The sequence below is a fragment of the Osmia lignaria genome, chromosome 4 (assembly GCF_051020975.1).
Source record: "Osmia lignaria lignaria isolate PbOS001 chromosome 4, iyOsmLign1, whole genome shotgun sequence".
Lineage (NCBI taxonomy): Eukaryota > Metazoa > Arthropoda > Insecta > Hymenoptera > Megachilidae > Osmia > Osmia lignaria.
In genome coordinates, this window is record NC_135035.1 from 6,750,554 (window position 1) to 6,769,223 (window position 18,670).

Here is an 18,670-nt window from a genome sequence, read left to right on the forward strand (position 1 = left end):
ATTTTCAAGATGCCTTTTCGAACAGTTCATAGCATTTTAACAAAATAATATGATTTATAAATATTTCTAAGAAATAACATTCAATATTCTTGTTAAAATGGTAAAATTATTTTCTACACCTTTATATAAATTATTGATATATTTGTTGGATTGTTTCAGGGTCACGTTCAACCTGTTAACCACGCCGATCGTGCCCTTCCTTTAAGTCAACCAAAATAACGTCCAAGTATCGTCGAAGTAGCAGCAGAAGTTTCAGTCTGGAATTTCTCGGTTATTCCCAGGACGAATCCCGATTCCAACGGATATCGAGACCCAGAGGAATCAAGGCGGAAGTAGCGAGAGAACAAGGAGTCAGAGGGTGAGTGGCTAAGCATTATCGTCGGTTACGTAGCTATATCCTGTAACGCACGAACGACTCTAAAATTGCGCTCACCTCTTGCGTCCTTCCGCTTCTACGTTCTCGAGCACTCGAGCAACATCGTGAACCATTCAATCTTAAACCATCGTCTGCGCCGTCTTTTTTCTCAGACAGTCATTTCGTACAATACAATAGCAATTTCCGTTTGACAAATCGGTAAAGTCTGGATTATCCTTCGTAGCAAAAACAAGTAGTAACTTGGAGAAGAAAATGTTTCGTTCCGAAATTCTTGGAAGTTGAATGTTTTTGCTTATCTTTGACGTTCATCCGCTTATAATGATTGCGTACAGTGTACCCAGAGATACACGTAAGATTTTGTCTCGAGGACACACACATTTAAGTTTGTACAAAATATTTTTCTCTGTTTTTATCATCTTTATCTTAGAACGATCTGTAAAACTACTGGGTTATACAGAAACGGGATGTTCGAAAAATAGGGAGGGAAAAGTTTCGGAACACGAACGAAGCAGGGTCACGGGGTAATATTTCCGTGAAAAATCGAATCGATGATCCGTGAACATATTTCGTTCTTTGTGAAACGGGATACGGGTGGAAAAAGATAGAGAGAGGGACACCCAAGGGATCGGAAAAGCCCGTAGGAATCGCGTAGTCAGGGGTTTCCATACCGATGCATAAATATTGAATGGCACGGTTCGTCGAGTTTTCAAAAACTCGCAGTTATCCTCCTCAGTGAATCCTGCGAACTTTATCATTCGAAATAAAAGGATAATCATGGCTTAACTTCCGCGCGATTCGCCTTCAAATTTGTAGCTCGCGATAAAGTTATCTAAAGAATTATAGCATCGAATAAATGTAGGACGTGATTTCGCGAAAGAATTATTAAAATATCTACAAATGGAGCGTTATGAGTGATGACAATTCGAAATAGAACATCAAATAATCTCGTTAAAACAGCACGGAAATGACTCTTCATCTATTGTTATCGCTATTCTCTTTTCCTGGTGTCTCTTGTTATCTTAACTAAGAAACTTTATATCCGCTCGAATGTCTGTTCTGTTCGCTGTTATTGAAAGCAAAAACGACAAACGTTTGAAAAAAGAGAAAAGAAAAAAAGCCATCGGTGTAGTTCAGGGCACGTCGTAAAACCAATTCGGTATGTTACAAAATCGTTGTGTATTTTCCGTTAACAATAGATTCCATGATAAAACAGTCGAATCTCTCTAATCTCTCGCGTATCCGGTTGAAAATATCCGACTGATGAAAATGGAGGTAGACAGCGATAAAAATATTTTATGATGCCGCGTTTCGTTTTACCGCACCGCATTCGAATACCAACCGACTTTTTATCGTGGACTTTTCATTTTCGACGTGGTGATTTTAAGCCGCTCCTTTACGCGATTTATTTGTACTCTTTTGTAAGTACAAAAGCTAACTTCGTCAACGACGGCATTCAAATTGATGCAGCTCGGCTATGATACATCGCGCTGTTAATTTACCCTTTGCGTGATAAAGACAGACAAGGGTTCCGAGGGAGAGAGAGAGAAGTAAGTAGACGAGAGGGAGAGAGGGAAATAAACCCCGTTAAGCCTATGAATGCTCGCCGAACGCCGATAACAGAATTACTGCTAAGGGCTGTTTACACCAGGGCTACTGCAACCGCGTCAGGCACGGCTAATTGTTTTAACCGGCCGTACTTAACTAACGTGGCTCAATAAGACCCGGATTTATGGACTCACCTATGGGGGTCATGGTGCAATTACAGTCTTAACGAACGTGTCACGATAACGTTGGACGGTGTTGTAAATAAAAATCAAAGACACGTTCTGTGCAAACTTTAGAGGAAAGAGTTCTATTTGGGGCTGTGTTTCCGAATGAACCCTCAAAATTGAGAACTCAGGTTTGGTGTATAACCTAAATTGTCTACAAGAAACGGATTAAAGTTAGTTTCAGAGCTAGATGTCTTACCGTTTTCGAGATATCATGGTAAGGTTAGGTTAGGTTAGAGTAGGTTCAGTGTATGCGCAGTATCGAATAGCGCATGTTCAGTATCGAATGGCGCATGCGCAGTATTGAATGGCGCATGCGCAGTATTGAATTGTACAAAAATTTCTTACCACGATATCTCAAAAACGGTAAGACATTCAGCTCTGAAACCAACTTTAATCGATTTCTTGTAGGCAATTTAGGAACCTGAGTTCTCAATTTTGAGGGGGCCATTTGGAAACTTATCCCTATTTGGTCCCCTGAATAATTTTTATATCATTTTGTTATAGATAACTTTATCAATTTACTTCTATTTTAAACAAATTATGAATAAGATTTTTTGGGAGAATATAAAATTGGAGCTTGGAGTAGAAGGACAGTTTACCACCTTGTCTTTTGCAATCTTTGACCCAGGTAATAAGTAGAAGGGTAAGAATATAATGAAATGAGAAGTACATCTAAAGTATGGCTCAATTCACACTGATCATTAAAACTCGTAATCTTCTGTGCATACGACCGAACAATCTCGTCCACGTCGCACGATTGAATTAATGACGTCGTTAATGCGCAATTCAACAATAACGCGCATCGATCGTCGTGGAAATGCAATTATAGAGAGTGGTAGGTAGGCAGGTGGCAAGTAATCGGTGTGCAACTACCGATGAGTTGAAAAACGCAAAGGTAAGATTGGATCTGGACGTTGCGCCTCGAGTTCTCTTGCGAGTTGGACGCTCGTAACTCGTATTCAACGAGACGAATAAAAATTGTACAATCGATAGCTTCGACCGTAAATCGCAACATTCAGGTATTCGGTAAATAGTAAATGTTACGACTATTTCTTGCTGGATTTTCTAGAATCTTTGTTTTCTTTTGAACTTTCCAGTGAGAGTGTAAAATATTTCTAATTATTGATCCAGTTTCTTCTGGAATATTAACTGGTCAGACGAATGATAAATTGATCTTCTTTTATAAATAGACGAGGTTTCGTGGCTTTAATCGACTGGGTTCGTTAAAATTGCATATAGTTTGCAGTTGGTCATTAATGAAAAGCCCGAGTTACAGATAGTAGTTACAAATTTCTAGAATTTCTAATCACAAGATAACGTTTTGCAAAATTAATTTTATAGAAAATACAACCAAGGATAAGATAACAAATTTTCTTTATTTCATGCCCTTAGAATAATTTACACAAAATTTCAATTGTTTCACGCCTTCGAGATTTATCAAGGTACACAACCCCGTCAGTTTCTTGATTTTGAGGTTTTCAGCAAACGCTGACGTAGCAACTAGAGTAGCTTTAACTTTGAGGGCCTTCGATATCGCAATGGTGGGTCTTTGATTACGGAAGCAGTCTAGCAAATACATCTGTCTTTCTCTGTTCTGCTTCGGTAACGTTGCGTCTTCCTTCGCCGCAGCCTGTATATCTACTTTGAAAGACCACATCATAGGTGGCCAGGTCTCGGGGTTCGGCTTAATCACGACCCTGCAGCACGAGGTTATCCTAATTTCGTAGTGATTAAACGTTGCTGGCTTGTACCGGCACCAGGAGACGCGATATCCTCTAAAATTGAAGCTTCTTGCAAAATCGACTGTTCTAACTTGAAATTTTCCGAAATTAGAACACGATATTGCCAGCGATAGCCTAGGAAATAATTCCTGATACGAATTTACAACTCCAAATTCAAATGTATTAAAATTGGTTCCAGGTTAAAGATATAAAAACACAGTATCTCATTAAAAACTCGTTATGTCTTGTCTGGCCGCAATTAATTTGTCGTCAGTATCCTCTATATATAGACTCAGACATCTACTTAATACCGAGCTACCAACTAGAGTACTCGGCGAGATCCTATATTATTCAAGCTGGTTATTGCAATTCCAGTTCTCTTCGGGTGAACGAAGAAACGAAAGCTCGTCGTAGAACGAGCGAATCGATCTTCCAGCGAGGTCAGAGCTCGCCACGATATACCCTTACGTCGAAAGTCACGCCGTCAGAACGTGTACCTAATTAAAAGTTCGTACTACTTCCCTAGAACCTGGTGGCACGGCGTTACCCCTATCGGCTGTCGTGTTCAAGCTAGTTTCCACGAAGAATTGTCATTCCTTTTGCATCTAGATTTTATTCCCCAACCCGTATTTAAGATTGAAAATCTTGATAAGGTGGCTACAGGACTATACATTTCTGACTTTCTGTCACTTTCGCACAGGCTAAACAGTAAGAGTTATCGAAAAAATTCTTGCGCCATTGTCTTTAGTGGGTCAAAATCTGAACGAGTGGATGAAAATTTTTTTTTTGTCATTTCCGGTCTGACCGGAAATGGCCGAAAAAGGGTTGGCTCTAGAGTGAATCTCGCTCTAGTTCACTTTAGCTTGTTCCCCTGGTAGTTTCAAATATTTCTCATCAACGAATAGTCTTGACGAATTACCAATTTTTGTTATTGAATCGAAAAGGGCAATTTCGTTTCAGGCAATTTCAATTTGTAAATTGTACATGTCACAAGGGATCCGTGTGGTTTGACCGGTGCTTTTGAATTATAAAAATGACAGAGGTAGAAATATACGGGTCACGTATTCAGTGTCGTGTCGAGGCCATTCGGAACCTTTCTTCTTTCGATTTCACGTAGGAGCTTATTTCAGTTGAGAATAATACGAAGAACGTAACGAACCAGTTGGCCACGAAATGCGAGAGTCGTGCTCTTTTGAAAAATTGAAGGGTAATGCTTTATAAGGTAACAGCCAATGCATCCCCCTTCCCCTCTTATCCCCCCCTTTGCTTACTCCTTTCTTCATCCCTGTAGACTCTGAAAATCGGGTTTGCAATACAATGAGGGCTTTCAGGGGTAGCGTGCAATGTTGGCACTTGCCAACCGAACGATAAAGTTTCCTCTGAATTTCCCGCAACGCCCCTGGCAGGAGACGAGTTTACGTGGATTTGCTCCAATCAGAGTTTGTTACGTACACACACGGCGCGTAGTTACCAATGAAAATAACCGAGTACGATGACGATTTCTGTGACATCGAAACATCACAAGGAGAGGGCTCCAAGTGTGACGATGACTTTTTGATGAGCTTTTGCACAATGATAGAGCTTGAAAAACTGAAGCCAATGATACCAAGTTTTTAGCGTAGACGGTTATTAGTTTATGAGATATTTAATGGTAAAGTTATTATCCTGCTTATGGTCTGAAGTATAGTAATAAATTTAATATTAAACTACGCCCAAAACCGGGTATCATTAGCTTCAGTTTTGCAAGTTCTATCATTGTGCAAAAGCTCATCAAAAAGTCAGCGTCATACTTGGGACCCTCTCCTTGTTAATTCAGAACCAAATTCTTACTTTAAACCCCTACTCACAATCAGTCAGCTATTATCATCTACATGTTACATTTCGGCCCTTTAAAATTATTTGTGATAATACTGATTCATTACGTAATTATAAAGTATATTTAATAAGGGAAAAAATTTCATTCAGAAGGAATATTTTGCAAAACAGTGTATATTGTTTGAATAATCTGTATTAGTTTCACAAAGAACAATAAACGGATTTCACAGCTGTACGATATCTCCAGTTCAGTTGTTTAAACAACAAATCCGATTAAATACCGAGAGCGAGGATTATGCATAGAACACGTACTCGTTCATTTGCATATGAATAACATTTGTAAACGATACACAACTGCTTTGAATATAATGAAGTTTACAATTCTAACGTGACCAATAGATAGCAAATTCCAGGATTTTGGGCGATAATTAATTTCCGTGAAAATGATGTGATATAATTGAATATAAAAATTTTTTATTCGGTAACAAGTTGTTCCAGTAGCAATTTCAAGAAAGTTCCTGAAAAAAGAACTTCATTCTCGTCGCGACAAGTTCGTAAAACTGTTTCTCAAAGCTATTACAACATTTCCCAACAAATTTCCCATGGAACTCAAAGGGCCGTGCCCTTCTGCTCGTCGATTTCGTTCGCAATCGGCAAACTTCTTCCGGCCACGGAATTAAATCACGAATCGCTCTGGACTGCAGTTGGAACAGAAAGTTCGAAGACCGAAAGAAATAACCCAGAAAGTACGGTGTAGCTTCGCCGCGTAATGTTAGCTGCGAACGATGCGAAAACTTGTACATCCTCGGCCACGGGGCTTTACTTTGAATTTCAATGCCCGATCCTCGGGGAATCACAAACGTTTCCGCGAAAACTAAGCACTTTGACCGACGTTACATTTTCCCGAGGGACATCTGTTCATCGTTGAACTTAAATCCTCCTCCTTTTCACGCGTGTAATCCTTTGAATACGCATGAAAACGATGCCTGATCCGTTGAAAAGAGCTGCGCAGCTCAGGCGTGTGATTAAAACGCGTGCAACGTTTAAAGGCACGAATTATAATGGTAAATCATTTCTGACCTTATTTTTTTACCGTGGAAAGATTCTATGGTTGGAACGGTTCTTGTAAAAAAACTGACATTAACACGTTGATCGTTATAGTGAAAATGGATATTTCTTATGAGATGTATTGGAACTCTAATTATTAAAAACAGGAATGGCTCATTTTTTAAATTTCAAATGTCAAGCTTTTAATTTGCTGCTCTGCATTATTAATATAATAGCAATTTTCTACTGTATTCTTTTAATTATTCGACCCTTGCGGCATTCAACATATTAAAGTAATAATTAGGAATGGATAATGTAGTTGAAAAAAATGACAGGAACTAGAAAATTGTTTTATAGGAAAATAATTGTTAAATGAGAGTCATTGATAATACTTTTATTAATCATTGAAAGCGCTACATATCGCAATACATTTTTCATAAAACTTTCAGTTGTATCGGAGGGAACAATTACTATTAGAATAACTTTCGTCACGAATTGGCTCGTGTAATTACAGAATTTACTTAGCTTGCACGGGTTGGTCCCAACGGATTTCAATATCTCACTCGGTCTTCCTTTCATTATAGTAATCCCTTTTTTCCGTTTGTATAAGGAAATAAGAAACTAAAGGCAGAATTGAAGGCAACCGGTCGATCGTAGAGCGCAAATTGGACGTAATATTCGTGTATACACTTGAGTAACATTTATAATAGGATAAGCTATACAATAATTGGCACTTTAAACTAAAGATAGATCTTATAAAATCAGATAAATGTGAAAATTGATTAGAAAGGTCAAAGGAAAAAGAAATAGAAAAATATATTGCAAACAGAAGTAAAATGGTTGCAGGGATTAATAATTGGCACACTGGGCAGAGTGATTGAAGTGTCAATAATAGAATTTAATTAAAAATGCCAAAATTAGTATAGCTTATCCTATATTTGGAAGCAACAATCAGGGCCGGCCCTGGGCCTAGCCCCCCAAAGTCCTGGGCCCCCATAAGACGATTTTCCGTTTACTTGAGTATTAATCGATGTAAATGCGAATCTAAATTAGTTATACAAGCTTTAATGTTAATTTTATAAATTTTATTTGAGGTACTTTCTTTTATGTCATATATGTGAAGCCTCGGACTCCGAAATCTCAGGGCCAGCCCTGGCAACAATTTACTTTCAATAATTCGTCTTCGACGTATCTGTTGATCCGTTATAGACACCGTTAAGGAACATCAACGTTCAGCGTACAATTAAGCAAGGCCCTTTCTAATTATATGTGTATAATCAACAATCTAATTATTCCTCCTTTGGGATGATTTAAATTTGTACACACGATACATAGGCGAATACGGTGTAACTTCTCCGTCGCTGTCACCTTCGTCTCCCGTGGGATCATCTCTGTCCGGTTTCGAGGATCGATATATTTGACTTTTCTCGTACAATGGCACTGAAAGAAACGTGAAGTTTATTTTCATCGATTCAATTGAAATTTCCTGGTAAATAAACGTGAAACAATATTATTGGATTGCAGTATCGCGAAACGTGTATCGAAGGTAAAAAATACTATCCGTATCTTTTTATTTTGTAACGATGATAATCTTGATATTTTTATCGAATGTTTGCACAAAATCGTGAAATTAATCTTCTTCGAATACAGAATTCTATCATGTTTCATATCACTATACAGTATCTGAATATGTAGAATTTTTGAGGTACCAGGTTCTAAAGGAATCATTTTTATATTGTATCGATGATAATCTTGATATTTCTATCGAATGTGTGCACAAAATCGTGAAATTAATCTTCTTCGAATACAGAATTCTATCATGTTTCATATCACTATACAGTATCTGAATATGTAGAATTTTTGAGGTACCATTTTCTAAAGGAATCATTTTTATTTTTAGGTACTTTAATTGCAGTATTATTTTAGAAACACAACTTTTATTTGTTCCAATTGAAACATAAATATTCGAACACTTTCCTGACCAATTGTATGAAAAATAAAACGTGTTCGTTTATTAAAGTTTCGGTTGAAACTGTTGATTACAGAAGGACAGGTGGAATATTCTGACAGAGCTTTCCAACTGTCCAGGAATATTTACATTCTCGGGAGAATAATGTAAATCGTCGACTAGTACTTTTCGCAAATACCCGTAATTAACATGTACCAACAGTAATGCCATTTTATACGTACGAGACAAACTCGGTTTTGCAGTTCTCTCTCTGTCCGCGTTTTTCAGCGAAGACGTGTCGTTGCCGTATTCATCCGTAGCCATTGTACGCAACGGTTGAAACTGCGAATCCTCCGTCACGTTGGCCGTTTTTTGCGGAGTCTCGTAAGTTTGAATCGGTATAGTGCCGATTACTATACTCGTGCGTAGCTTCAAATTCTTCTGAAACATTCTGTAGTACCACTCGCTCACGTCTACGCAGGCTTCGACCTTTTGATTAAAATAAATATTACACGTAACGATAGGAAATTAATGGTAATTTAATTAATTAACAACAGTGAGCTGTGCAATTCTATCGGATCATTGCAAAAGTCCTATTCATTTCTTTTTAAATATTGAATTTCAATTCCGTTATTCTAATATTTTTATAAATAAGACTTTTGCAATTATTAGACAAAGGGTGTAAAACGTGTGCAAGACAAATCAGTGTGAATTTTTCTCAACTCAAGTTATCAAGCAATTATAATTCTAATTAATTCGGGTCCTTGGGTGCAGCTAAATTTAAAACAGTCTCACTTTAAGCGTATACAGAACGTCGACGATGTTGCAGTGGATCATCCCTGTGGGTGGTACTGCAGGAACGTCAAACGTGACGTCGTACGTGTCAGAATTTCTACTAACAGGCTGTTCTACTTCAACTACGATCTCTTTGTGCTTACGAGACTTTTCCGTGGAATGATAAGTCACCACCTAAGAAAATACGGACCATTTAGAAATACCGACAACAGGGATTCGTTAAAAAGAAACCTATTCGGAGCATGACCCAGAAAGTTTTGCCGCATCATGCTGCGTCTTCTCCGCGAAGATCTCGAAATTTTTATCTTCGTAAGATCTAACAAACTACGAAAACATTTTGGGACATGCCAGCATACCTAACGATAAAGAAAATCATGCAAACTTTCTATCTTTTAAATCGTCACAAAAATGGAGTTACTTTTTTCAAAACGATTCTGATTTTCTTAAGTGCGACTGTGGATTGGTTGTCCATGTTTATCCTTATGGGTATAGTCTGACCAGGAACGTAACCGTGTACCGGAAGTATCATGGATATACTGAGAGCTTCCGTCTGACCCATGTATACCTTAGATTGTTGAATGCTTATAGGCAACTGAAAGGATCGTTAATTTCTTATGAATTTATTATTTCACGGTAATCTTTTATCGAAGGCAGGAAGATTAAAATGGCAAAGAACGGAATCACGCTATGAAAGCAATATCGTCGTTAGATTTCTACTCACAGGAGCGAGGGGATCTCGATTAAGGTCAAGAATGGGCGCCACCGTGAATGGAATAATATTGGTGGAAAACCGATAAATGGTCGTTACGTCCAACAATGCCCTAATCGAGTACCGTACACGTCCGTATCGGCCCTCGAAACTGCACGGCAGATTCTCCGGAAGCGTCAGGCTGAACGGATAGACGCCGCCAGTTATCATAGACTTTTCTTTACCATCTAACCGTGACGAGAATATCTGTTAATTCGACATTCGGCTTTCGTGTAGTAATCGCCGGTTAACTCGGATGTACTTACCACCTACGAGATAAGTTTCCACGTGAAGGTAATTCTCGAACGCCGAAAACTTACGTCGTATGCCGGCTGATCGATCCGTGAAATACACCTGAGCCTCACCTTTGCATTTAAGCCTAATTCCTAAGGTGTGAAAAAGGTGTTAGCTTACGGACAATCGATTGATTTTAAATCACACTCGATTTAAGGGGGGAACATGGTTTAGAACGCTGATATTGGGCAATTTTCTTTTTAACTTTAAATCATAGTAATTAATTTAAGAACTTTTTAGCTGTTTTATTGGGGATAAAAACTTATAAAAATTTTTGAATTTTACGAACTTACCTTCTATTTGAACTAAAAAAAATATTAGAAAGTCGAAAATTGACAAATTTATTCAATATTCAAGAAAAATTTCATTTTTTACCTACAAAATTGAACGATGATTTGCAAAAAAAAAATTGTTTAACATAACTTTTTATACAATGCTTTTAATTTGAATAGAAACTATACTAATGAGCTTTAAAATAAGCCCCGGTTCATTAAAATCCGTTGATTACAATTTGTTTAATCGTGTACGCAGTTTCGAGAAAATCAAGTTTTAAGTTTTCTTAAAACACGTTTGCCTCGTGTCTTCGAATTTCGACCTGAAACTTTGGCAAAATATTTTCAGATTAATACGACTTCCAAAAAATACGACCTCTAAATCAGGTTCCCTCCTTAATAGCTTTCGAACCGTTTAAATATATTCTAGACGCATTTCTTTTATTTTTATTTTCTCTACAAGGTTTATCGCAATACCAAAATCACGCGGTATATGGCCCGGTTGCGTGTACGTGGCGATAATAAACTTTTTAGGTCACCCGTTATGCAACACGATCGATGGTACGTTTCGCAGGCGTTCGACTCGAACAGAAGAGGGATTTTTGTGATTGCGATGCGACAGCAAGAGTAAACATCGCGAGAATAAATATAAAGTTGCTCGTGCCTCGTTACAACAAGCCAATCTAATATCTCCTCGATTTTCCGTGTCGCTGTTGTTTCCGAACAGCCAAGAGATAGCACGGTACAATACCCTGATTGTAACCGAGTGAAACTTAAAACCAATCGTCCTGTCGCGGAAAATTTATCCGGTAGTATAATTCGTGTTTCACGAGAAATTAGGCAATTTCATTTGCGCAATTATTTTCTGTGTCATCATTAAAATATAAAGATTCTCATTAACGAGAAGCTTACCCAAAGCGTTCACAGGTTCGTCCAAATCTAGATGAACATTTCCCGAAATGTGCTGTCCACTGTAATAAACCTGCTGAGGATGATCGAACACGATGTCGATGCGTTGAAATCCCATGCTAATCGCAAGAAAGAATCTCGATAAAACGATTCTATCGTTGACAACGTGATCTTATACCTTTTCGATAAGGTTGCAACGATCGATTGATCGGCTTCAGTTTCCTTCGCCTCCTCCATCCTGTGACACGTGTACACGGACCCTCTGAAGCAACTTCGAACGCATCCAAATGTCCGGTGAAATTTACGAAGACACTTTTATAGACACCGTTATCATCGCGTTTATCGTAGATACAAATCACAGAAATATAAAGGACACACCTTTCGAACGATTACACTTTCCGTTCACGAGCGTGTCACACGTCACATCCAGGGCAACCTTCATCCCCGACGAATGGTTCCGAATTGTCTGAAGGGAATTCGAAATTGCACGCGAAGATGCGATCGAGGAAGAAGTGGAGCGTACATGCCCAGTTATCTTGTCTAGGACGAAGTGAGATGTTTGTTGACAAGATACCAAAATTGCAGCGGACTCCTGGAAGCGAGGTCGACGCATGCGTCAGTCGGTTCGCCAATATCGGTGGCGACATTCTGTCGTGTTGGTGGAGAACAACCTTTGCTCTTTCACCTCCTCTGGCCCGGATAATCGAAGGACTCTCGTTCAGGCTGGGAACCCTTCCTCACAGGTGGATGCATGCCGCAGTGGCGTAACTCGGAATTAAGGACGGGCAGCGCGTAATAAGGGCGCCCGTATCGACCAATTGAGAATCACCAGGGGTAACTCGCACCGTTTAAATTTTGCCGCATCGCTGACACTTTTGTGCTGTCAGTGATGCGCTCTTATCTCCCGCGCGAAAAACTGCGAAGTGCTGACTCCATTGTATTCCAGCTCGATGGTACCTAGTTAAAAAGATCCGGGGATTCTTTCGATCGATCAACAGTGTATTCTTCGAGGTGTGCCTTTCTTTTTCATTTTTCAGTAGCTTATTCGAAGAAAGATATAATGTATTTAAAGTTGGCAGAGAAGAGAGTTTCTCAGTTTCCATTCTGAAAAGTTTACTATCTCCGCTAATGATGGAACAACGTATTTACAGAGAAAAAACTTCTTCTGCTTCGGAAAGTAAACCAAAAGTTTTTTAGTTACGAAAGGTTATTAACCCTTTAACTGTGGGTGTGGTTTATAAACCACATACTAAAATTATAGCCAGAGGGTGTGGTATATAAACATGTTAATTTTTGGTAATATCAAATAGCGGCTGTGGCTTATAAAAGTAAAAATAAAATAAATCTTTTAAAAGTACCTAGTGCTAAAAGTACCTGCAGTTAAAGGGTTAACATTGGAGTACCGAAAGAGGGTATAGTGAAATTTCGCGCCATATAAGAGAGACATTTTTATTGATATAACGTGGAGGAAAATTCGAGGGCCTTGTTAAAAATTGCGACGCGAACTGAATTTATGACACGACCGTGACCTCTTCGTCGAATTTCACGTTAAGAATTTACATATCCTCCCATCTCCTTATTTCAATGTAATTTTCCTCTATTCTGCTCTTTTTCCGTTAGTTTTACATAAATGGGAGAAATTTGAAATTCCACCGTTGAGAGGCGGAAAGACATCTCTGAAAATCCCTTTGACTTCCTTTCCTCGGGATCCTAATTAATGCATCGTAAATTCGAGCGAACTTTGTACCTTTGGACAAGGACTATGATATCGCGGTACAATTTTCCAAATTAAGAACGCGTGCAGTGTGTCTGCATTGCACATCTGCAAGCCGTATGCAGGAAATTCGTGCGAGACGTGTTGAAAATTCAGGAAACCGGCCAAAAGATCCTCATTAACGTTCTCTCTACTTTCGGTTGTAGACTTTCAAACAAGATCTTGTGATCTGGCTATGATACTCTATTCAATTCTTTAGAACTAGAAGTAATTCAACTTTCAAACAAAGATACTCAGCTTGTACGTTGCGATCTCTGTAAGGGTTGTCGCGTTTGTTCCAATTGCAATTATTTTTAGACTTTGATGAAATATCCTTGCACCGGATGTCCAGAACATTCACTTTCACAGCGAAAGTACCGCGAGTGACAGTGCATAACCGACTATGTACTTTAAACAGGAAATTAAACCGCGACTACTAATTGCGAAACACATCAACTAGCACATAAACACATATAATTATCGGTATATTCTTGCGGTTACCATTGATCAACGTATAAAGTTTCATGCGTAAAATAGCCTTTCTTTTTTAATATTTTCCTAATCATTTGATCATTACAGTAAACGAAGTTTTTCTAGCAGACTCACTTAACACGTCGACTACCGTATGAGTCATCGATGATTAATATTTCGAATTATATTATCAAATTAGAAGTTTAAATTTAGAAATTAACACGTTCAACGTCACTTACACTCTGCAACTTACGCACGCCTGAATAATTAAAAGAAAACAATAGAGAAACATTATTTTAAGTAATATTGATATGGTACAAATAACGTGAAATGGCAAATAGAAAGTTTGAAATTTGAAATTTGAAAATTAATTATTACTATTCTTAGTAATTAGAGCTTTAATTTTACTGTGGCGTTCAATTTGTTAATCGATGGAATTTTTAATAATAAAGATACATAGTGCCGTTTTTACTATGCTAGTCTATCTACCAACGGGAACTAGGCTTTAGGGTTGCAAGCTAACAGAGCTTGTGATTAAAAAAAAAAAGGGGGATAAAAGAAGGTGGTTCGGTATAAATTCAACTCGTTACGCACGAATGGCCCCGTAACGTCATCGAGTACCTTCTTGCACCCGGTATCTGGCTTGTATCTGTGTAGCATGGTAACCAGATATTCCGGAGAATTAATTACATACGGTCTAGCAACGACCGGTATAACCGCGATAGAGGCGACTTTAATTAGCGATCTCGCTCTCGACATTTCTTTTCGAAGACGGTAAATCAAGCTCGGTAGGCTCCTCGTCTTACACGTAACAAGAAAATTTCACAATAATGCACGGTCATCGATCGTCGGCTACTATCATTTGAATGGATCGTAAAGGGTTGGGAGGGACTTCCATTTGCCGACGTATCGTACACATCGCAATAACTCTTCCACTTTCTGCTTCGCTCATTGTGCACCGTTAAAGAAACCGCAGCGAACGAATGCGCTCTGATTCTAGATCGAATTTCAACCGGCTCGTGTACACGTTGATTTAATGCGAGTGCGAATCTCAGGTATTCGATGTACCAGCCTATCCCGTCCAACGTTGTTACACACTCAGTAACACAAGATAGTGGTACGTGATATCTCTGTGAAAACGAATTCTTCCTAAAAAAATTTATACGTACGAAGTGGTTTATGCAATTGGGACGTGTTTAATTTTGAATCTGGTAAGAGATAAAAGAAAAAAGAACTGTTCAGAGAAAAATTCATTTTCTGCATAAGTGCAACGATGCGCCTGAAAAATGCAAATGCACTGAAATTGCATATATTTTTTTTTTTTCACTCGCATTAATTCTTTGGAATATTTAAAAAATTTGAAAGTATGATGTTTCGTGCAAAAATTTGAATATATTATTTTTCATTTTTCAGACATTTTACCAATTTAAAAGTAGATAATATTGAACGCCGGTGGTTCTAGTATTAACTATGCATTTCGATTTACATATTTTATTCGTTCTAATACTGGCTCAAAGGTATCGTCGCTTTTTCGTTTAATGACAAAAATCCCTTTGATGTTCCCGTTCGTTATCCATTCGCTTTGTATTCGACGAATCCTCTCAAATGTCCCTTATCAACTGTTACGGAGGAAGATGATGTTAATCCTGGCTAATAATGCCTAGTCTCGTCACGATAGATATTTCAGTCTAAAGGTAAAGCTTCCATCTCGTATTATTAATGCCAACGTGATGGTCAAAGTACCGGTAATAGGAAATTCTCGTTGGATATATCTTCATGGGATTAAAATGGAATTACCCATTCCTCCGGTAACGATTGATCCCAAAGCATCGATAAAATGTGCATAAAATATTTCAATAAGGAAATATCATTCTCGTCTGCTAGCATCAATACATGTTTACGATTCATTCATTGCAATTGTATGTCTGTTTTTCAAATTTTATTCTGGAAATTGTCCAAAGACATTACATCTATCATTTACTGATAGTCTTCCTTAGTAGTTTTGATTTTATGATTTGACTTATCTTCTGGAAGGAGTTCAATCCATTTTTACTTTACCAATTCCGTAAGAAACGATGTACTTTATTTTGTCGACTAAGGGTTGAAGTTTGATAAATTCTTGAGAAAAACAAGTGGGAAGGACGATTGATTGTCTTACAAACCGTAAGTGGAACAAGATCTCAAATAAAAACTGAACCAATACTCGAGAAGAGAGTATTAACCAAAGAAATAGATCATTTTTATTGTTTGATTGAGAAGTATCAGCAAAATATTCTGTTTCCAACGGAACCTTTATTGAGAACCAGGAATGTGTTAATCAACATTATTTACCCCCTAACAAACTTCTTCACCTTCCGTCATTAATCAATCTCGGCAATGATGAACGAAAAAGTTTATTCATAATTGCACATCGATCATTTTCCTATGAATCATTTTCCAATAAATCATTTTCCATGGCAAGTCGAGGATAAGAGGTCATCGCACATGATATCATAAGTTGCTTCGATTTTCTTACGTGCACTCACGACCTTCGATTTTTTTTTTTTTTTTTTTTTTTTTATCTTTATCAGAACCGAACGCTTCTTGGACACTCTGGATGGGGTGTAGTCAGGGCGTAGGGGTGATTTATGACTTTAGTGCAGGAAGAGGTCCTTCGGGATAGGAGGCAAGGTAAAACAAGAAACACGAGCTAGGGTAATAATAGTTTCTTGCAGTTCCACGGCAGTGGACACGGGGAAAGGGTAATCCCGGTGTCACCATAAATTCCAATGATAATAATTACCGCGCCTCTTCACCCGCCTCTTTCTCTGACAAGCCTTACGAGCATGCTCGCGTTGTGGCATAATTTTTGTCCGTGTGCAACAATGTGTATCAGAACGGAAACTGAATGTTTTGTTGTAATTGCTCTGTGGGGGGACGTTTTTCCTGTGGTTGGATTAAATGATTAGAGAAGAAGCAGTGGTTTTAACGAGCAAGTTATTTAATATCATTGAAAAAAAATTGAGGGTGAAAATCTTCATCGGTTGGTACATTCAAAAATGCAGACTTCCAGGAAAATGCAACTGATGCACCGATGCACAAAAATGCATACACTTCCAGTGCATGCCATGGCGTTTTTCAATCAACCTGCAGATTACATAATCAATATTTCTTTAAACGAAGTATACCCTTCCGAAGGGTCGACGTAGAGATAATAATAATACAGAACGACCCACTTTAATCTAAAATTGGACGTATATCCACAAGCATTTAAATACCGAAGGGATTAAAGCAGGTGGACACATTGAATAAAATAAAATTCTATTAAAAACTAGTATGTAGAAAGAACAATTTTATTATACTTAAACAAATTCTCCTTGTTCATTCAAAAAAAACAAGCATTAACAATATTTACAGCCAACAAACATGACAAAAGAATTCAAAATAGAAATCTAGCTGTATGATTTTTTGAAAAAAGCTTTTGAAAGCCACAAAATCTCGAGTATTTTTGATTCGCCTCGTTGTACCAACGGAACAACCACAAATCAATGCATCCTGGCGGAAACGTAAATTACGTTTCGAAGGGACGAAACGTTCTAATTCGGTCAGGCCTCTCTGCTCTGCGCCGAGGTTCGCGGTACAGCTGGTAAATGGAGTTAGTTTCCGGAATACCTGGATGCTTCACGCACTAACGAGTTCCTGATGTTCCACGTGCCGCAATCTCGGACCACAGCTTCGTTAGACGGAGATAAAGGGTTGCAGCAACCGACTGCAGCGATCGTCTGGAAATTACAGCTAAGTGCCACTTCAGAGTCCGTCAGAAATTGTGCAGCCTTGTTAATTCCCCGACAAACATACGTGTCCTTGCTTTATCGAATTCTGAACTCCGTCATTTGGTTCTTCGAATTCGAACGCACTACGATGCAATTTGATAAACGACAATAATATTCATAATATTCATAATTTCATCCAGATTGAAGAAAGGAATGAAATGTAACAAGTTCTACAGATGCTTTCGTGAAAATAGTTCGATACATTTATTGAATGGCATGCGTTGCGTATGTTTGTTCATTGAAGAACACTCAGTACCTACATACGTCTCTGAATGTCCTATTACTAATACATGAAGATTACGCGCTATTGTCTCGGTCTAATAGCTGCATGTTGACACAATTAATAATACGTCACCCGTGCTAGAACGTGTTGGGTGGCTGTCAGCGATGTTCCACGGTGCATCAGTTGCCTGGTTACCCTGTAAACTACATTACCTGATTAAACTAAAGATCGACGTGCGAGGGCTGTAACAGTTTAGGATTGAATGTCATGTTCAGTCAAGCATGTCTGTTAAAGTTTGTGACATTATAATGATGGTTAGCTGTCAGGGCCGACTCTGAGATTTCGGGGGTCCGAGGCGAGCTCCGAGCCCTTCGCATATATGACATAAAAAAAAGTTCCTGAAATAAAATTTATAAAATCAACATTAAAGCTTGTATAACTAATTTAGATTTACATTTACATCGATTAATATTTAAGTAAACGCAAAATCGTCTTATGGGGCCCTAGGGGGGCCCTAGGGGATATCAAATCTCTGATAGTGGCTTCAATTATAATAGTCAATAATGAATATTTCAACTGGCAAGTAGCCATTAATGATGGTCTCGTGTAGCCACTTTGCGTCATCAAAACTGCATCTAATGCACCTATTGCAACGAGTTTATTTCATCAGGTTCGTCCAAAACCAATAACACTTCAAAGGATCCCAGTGCTTCT

The 18,670-nt window shown here is 38.3% G+C and overlaps 2 protein-coding genes across 3 annotated transcripts in view; one reads left to right on the forward strand and one right to left on the reverse strand.

Annotated features, from left to right (window-relative positions):
* The window catches only part of Pgant9 (polypeptide N-acetylgalactosaminyltransferase 9), a 203,184-nt gene that overhangs the window by 773 nt on the left and 183,741 nt on the right, over positions 1-18,670 (forward strand). Inside the window, exon 2 of the mRNA XM_076688200.1 lies at positions 160-358. The gene's annotated coding sequence lies outside the window, so the exon portion shown is untranslated. The remainder of the gene's footprint in view (positions 1-159; positions 359-18,670) is intronic.
* On the reverse strand, positions 7,148-12,259 carry LOC117603506 (arrestin domain-containing protein 17). 2 transcript variants are annotated; one of them, XM_034322734.2, is made up of 8 exons: positions 11,876-12,257; positions 11,701-11,816; positions 10,489-10,608; positions 10,196-10,410; positions 9,893-10,066; positions 9,475-9,648; positions 8,922-9,168; positions 7,148-8,171 (listed from the first exon to the last, which is right to left on the reverse strand). In XM_034322734.2, exons 1-8 carry the CDS (start codon positions 11,932-11,934, stop codon positions 8,017-8,019), a joined length of 1,260 nt encoding a protein of 419 aa, XP_034178625.2. In that variant the 5' UTR covers positions 11,935-12,257; the 3' UTR covers positions 7,148-8,016. The 2 variants fall into 2 exon arrangements, with proteins under 2 accessions (XP_034178625.2, XP_034178626.2); XM_034322735.2 differs by lacking the exon at positions 9,475-9,648 and having other exon boundaries at positions 11,876-12,259.

What these genes read in the sequence shown, in the direction of transcription:
- LOC117603506 (XM_034322734.2), bottom strand. Translation starts at nt 11,934, where the DNA reads ATGGAGGAGGCGAAGGAAACTGAAGCCGATCAATCGATCGTTGCAACC. An exon ending in ATCGAGATCCCCTCGCTCCT is followed by an intron (nt 10,067 to 10,195) that starts GTGAGTAGAAAT and finishes CGATCCTTTCAG; the next exon opens with TTGCCTATAAGCATTCAACA. An exon ending in ACGTTCTGTATACGCTTAAA is followed by an intron (nt 9,169 to 9,474) that starts GTGAGACTGTTT and finishes TTTAATCAAAAG; the next exon opens with GTCGAAGCCTGCGTAGACGT.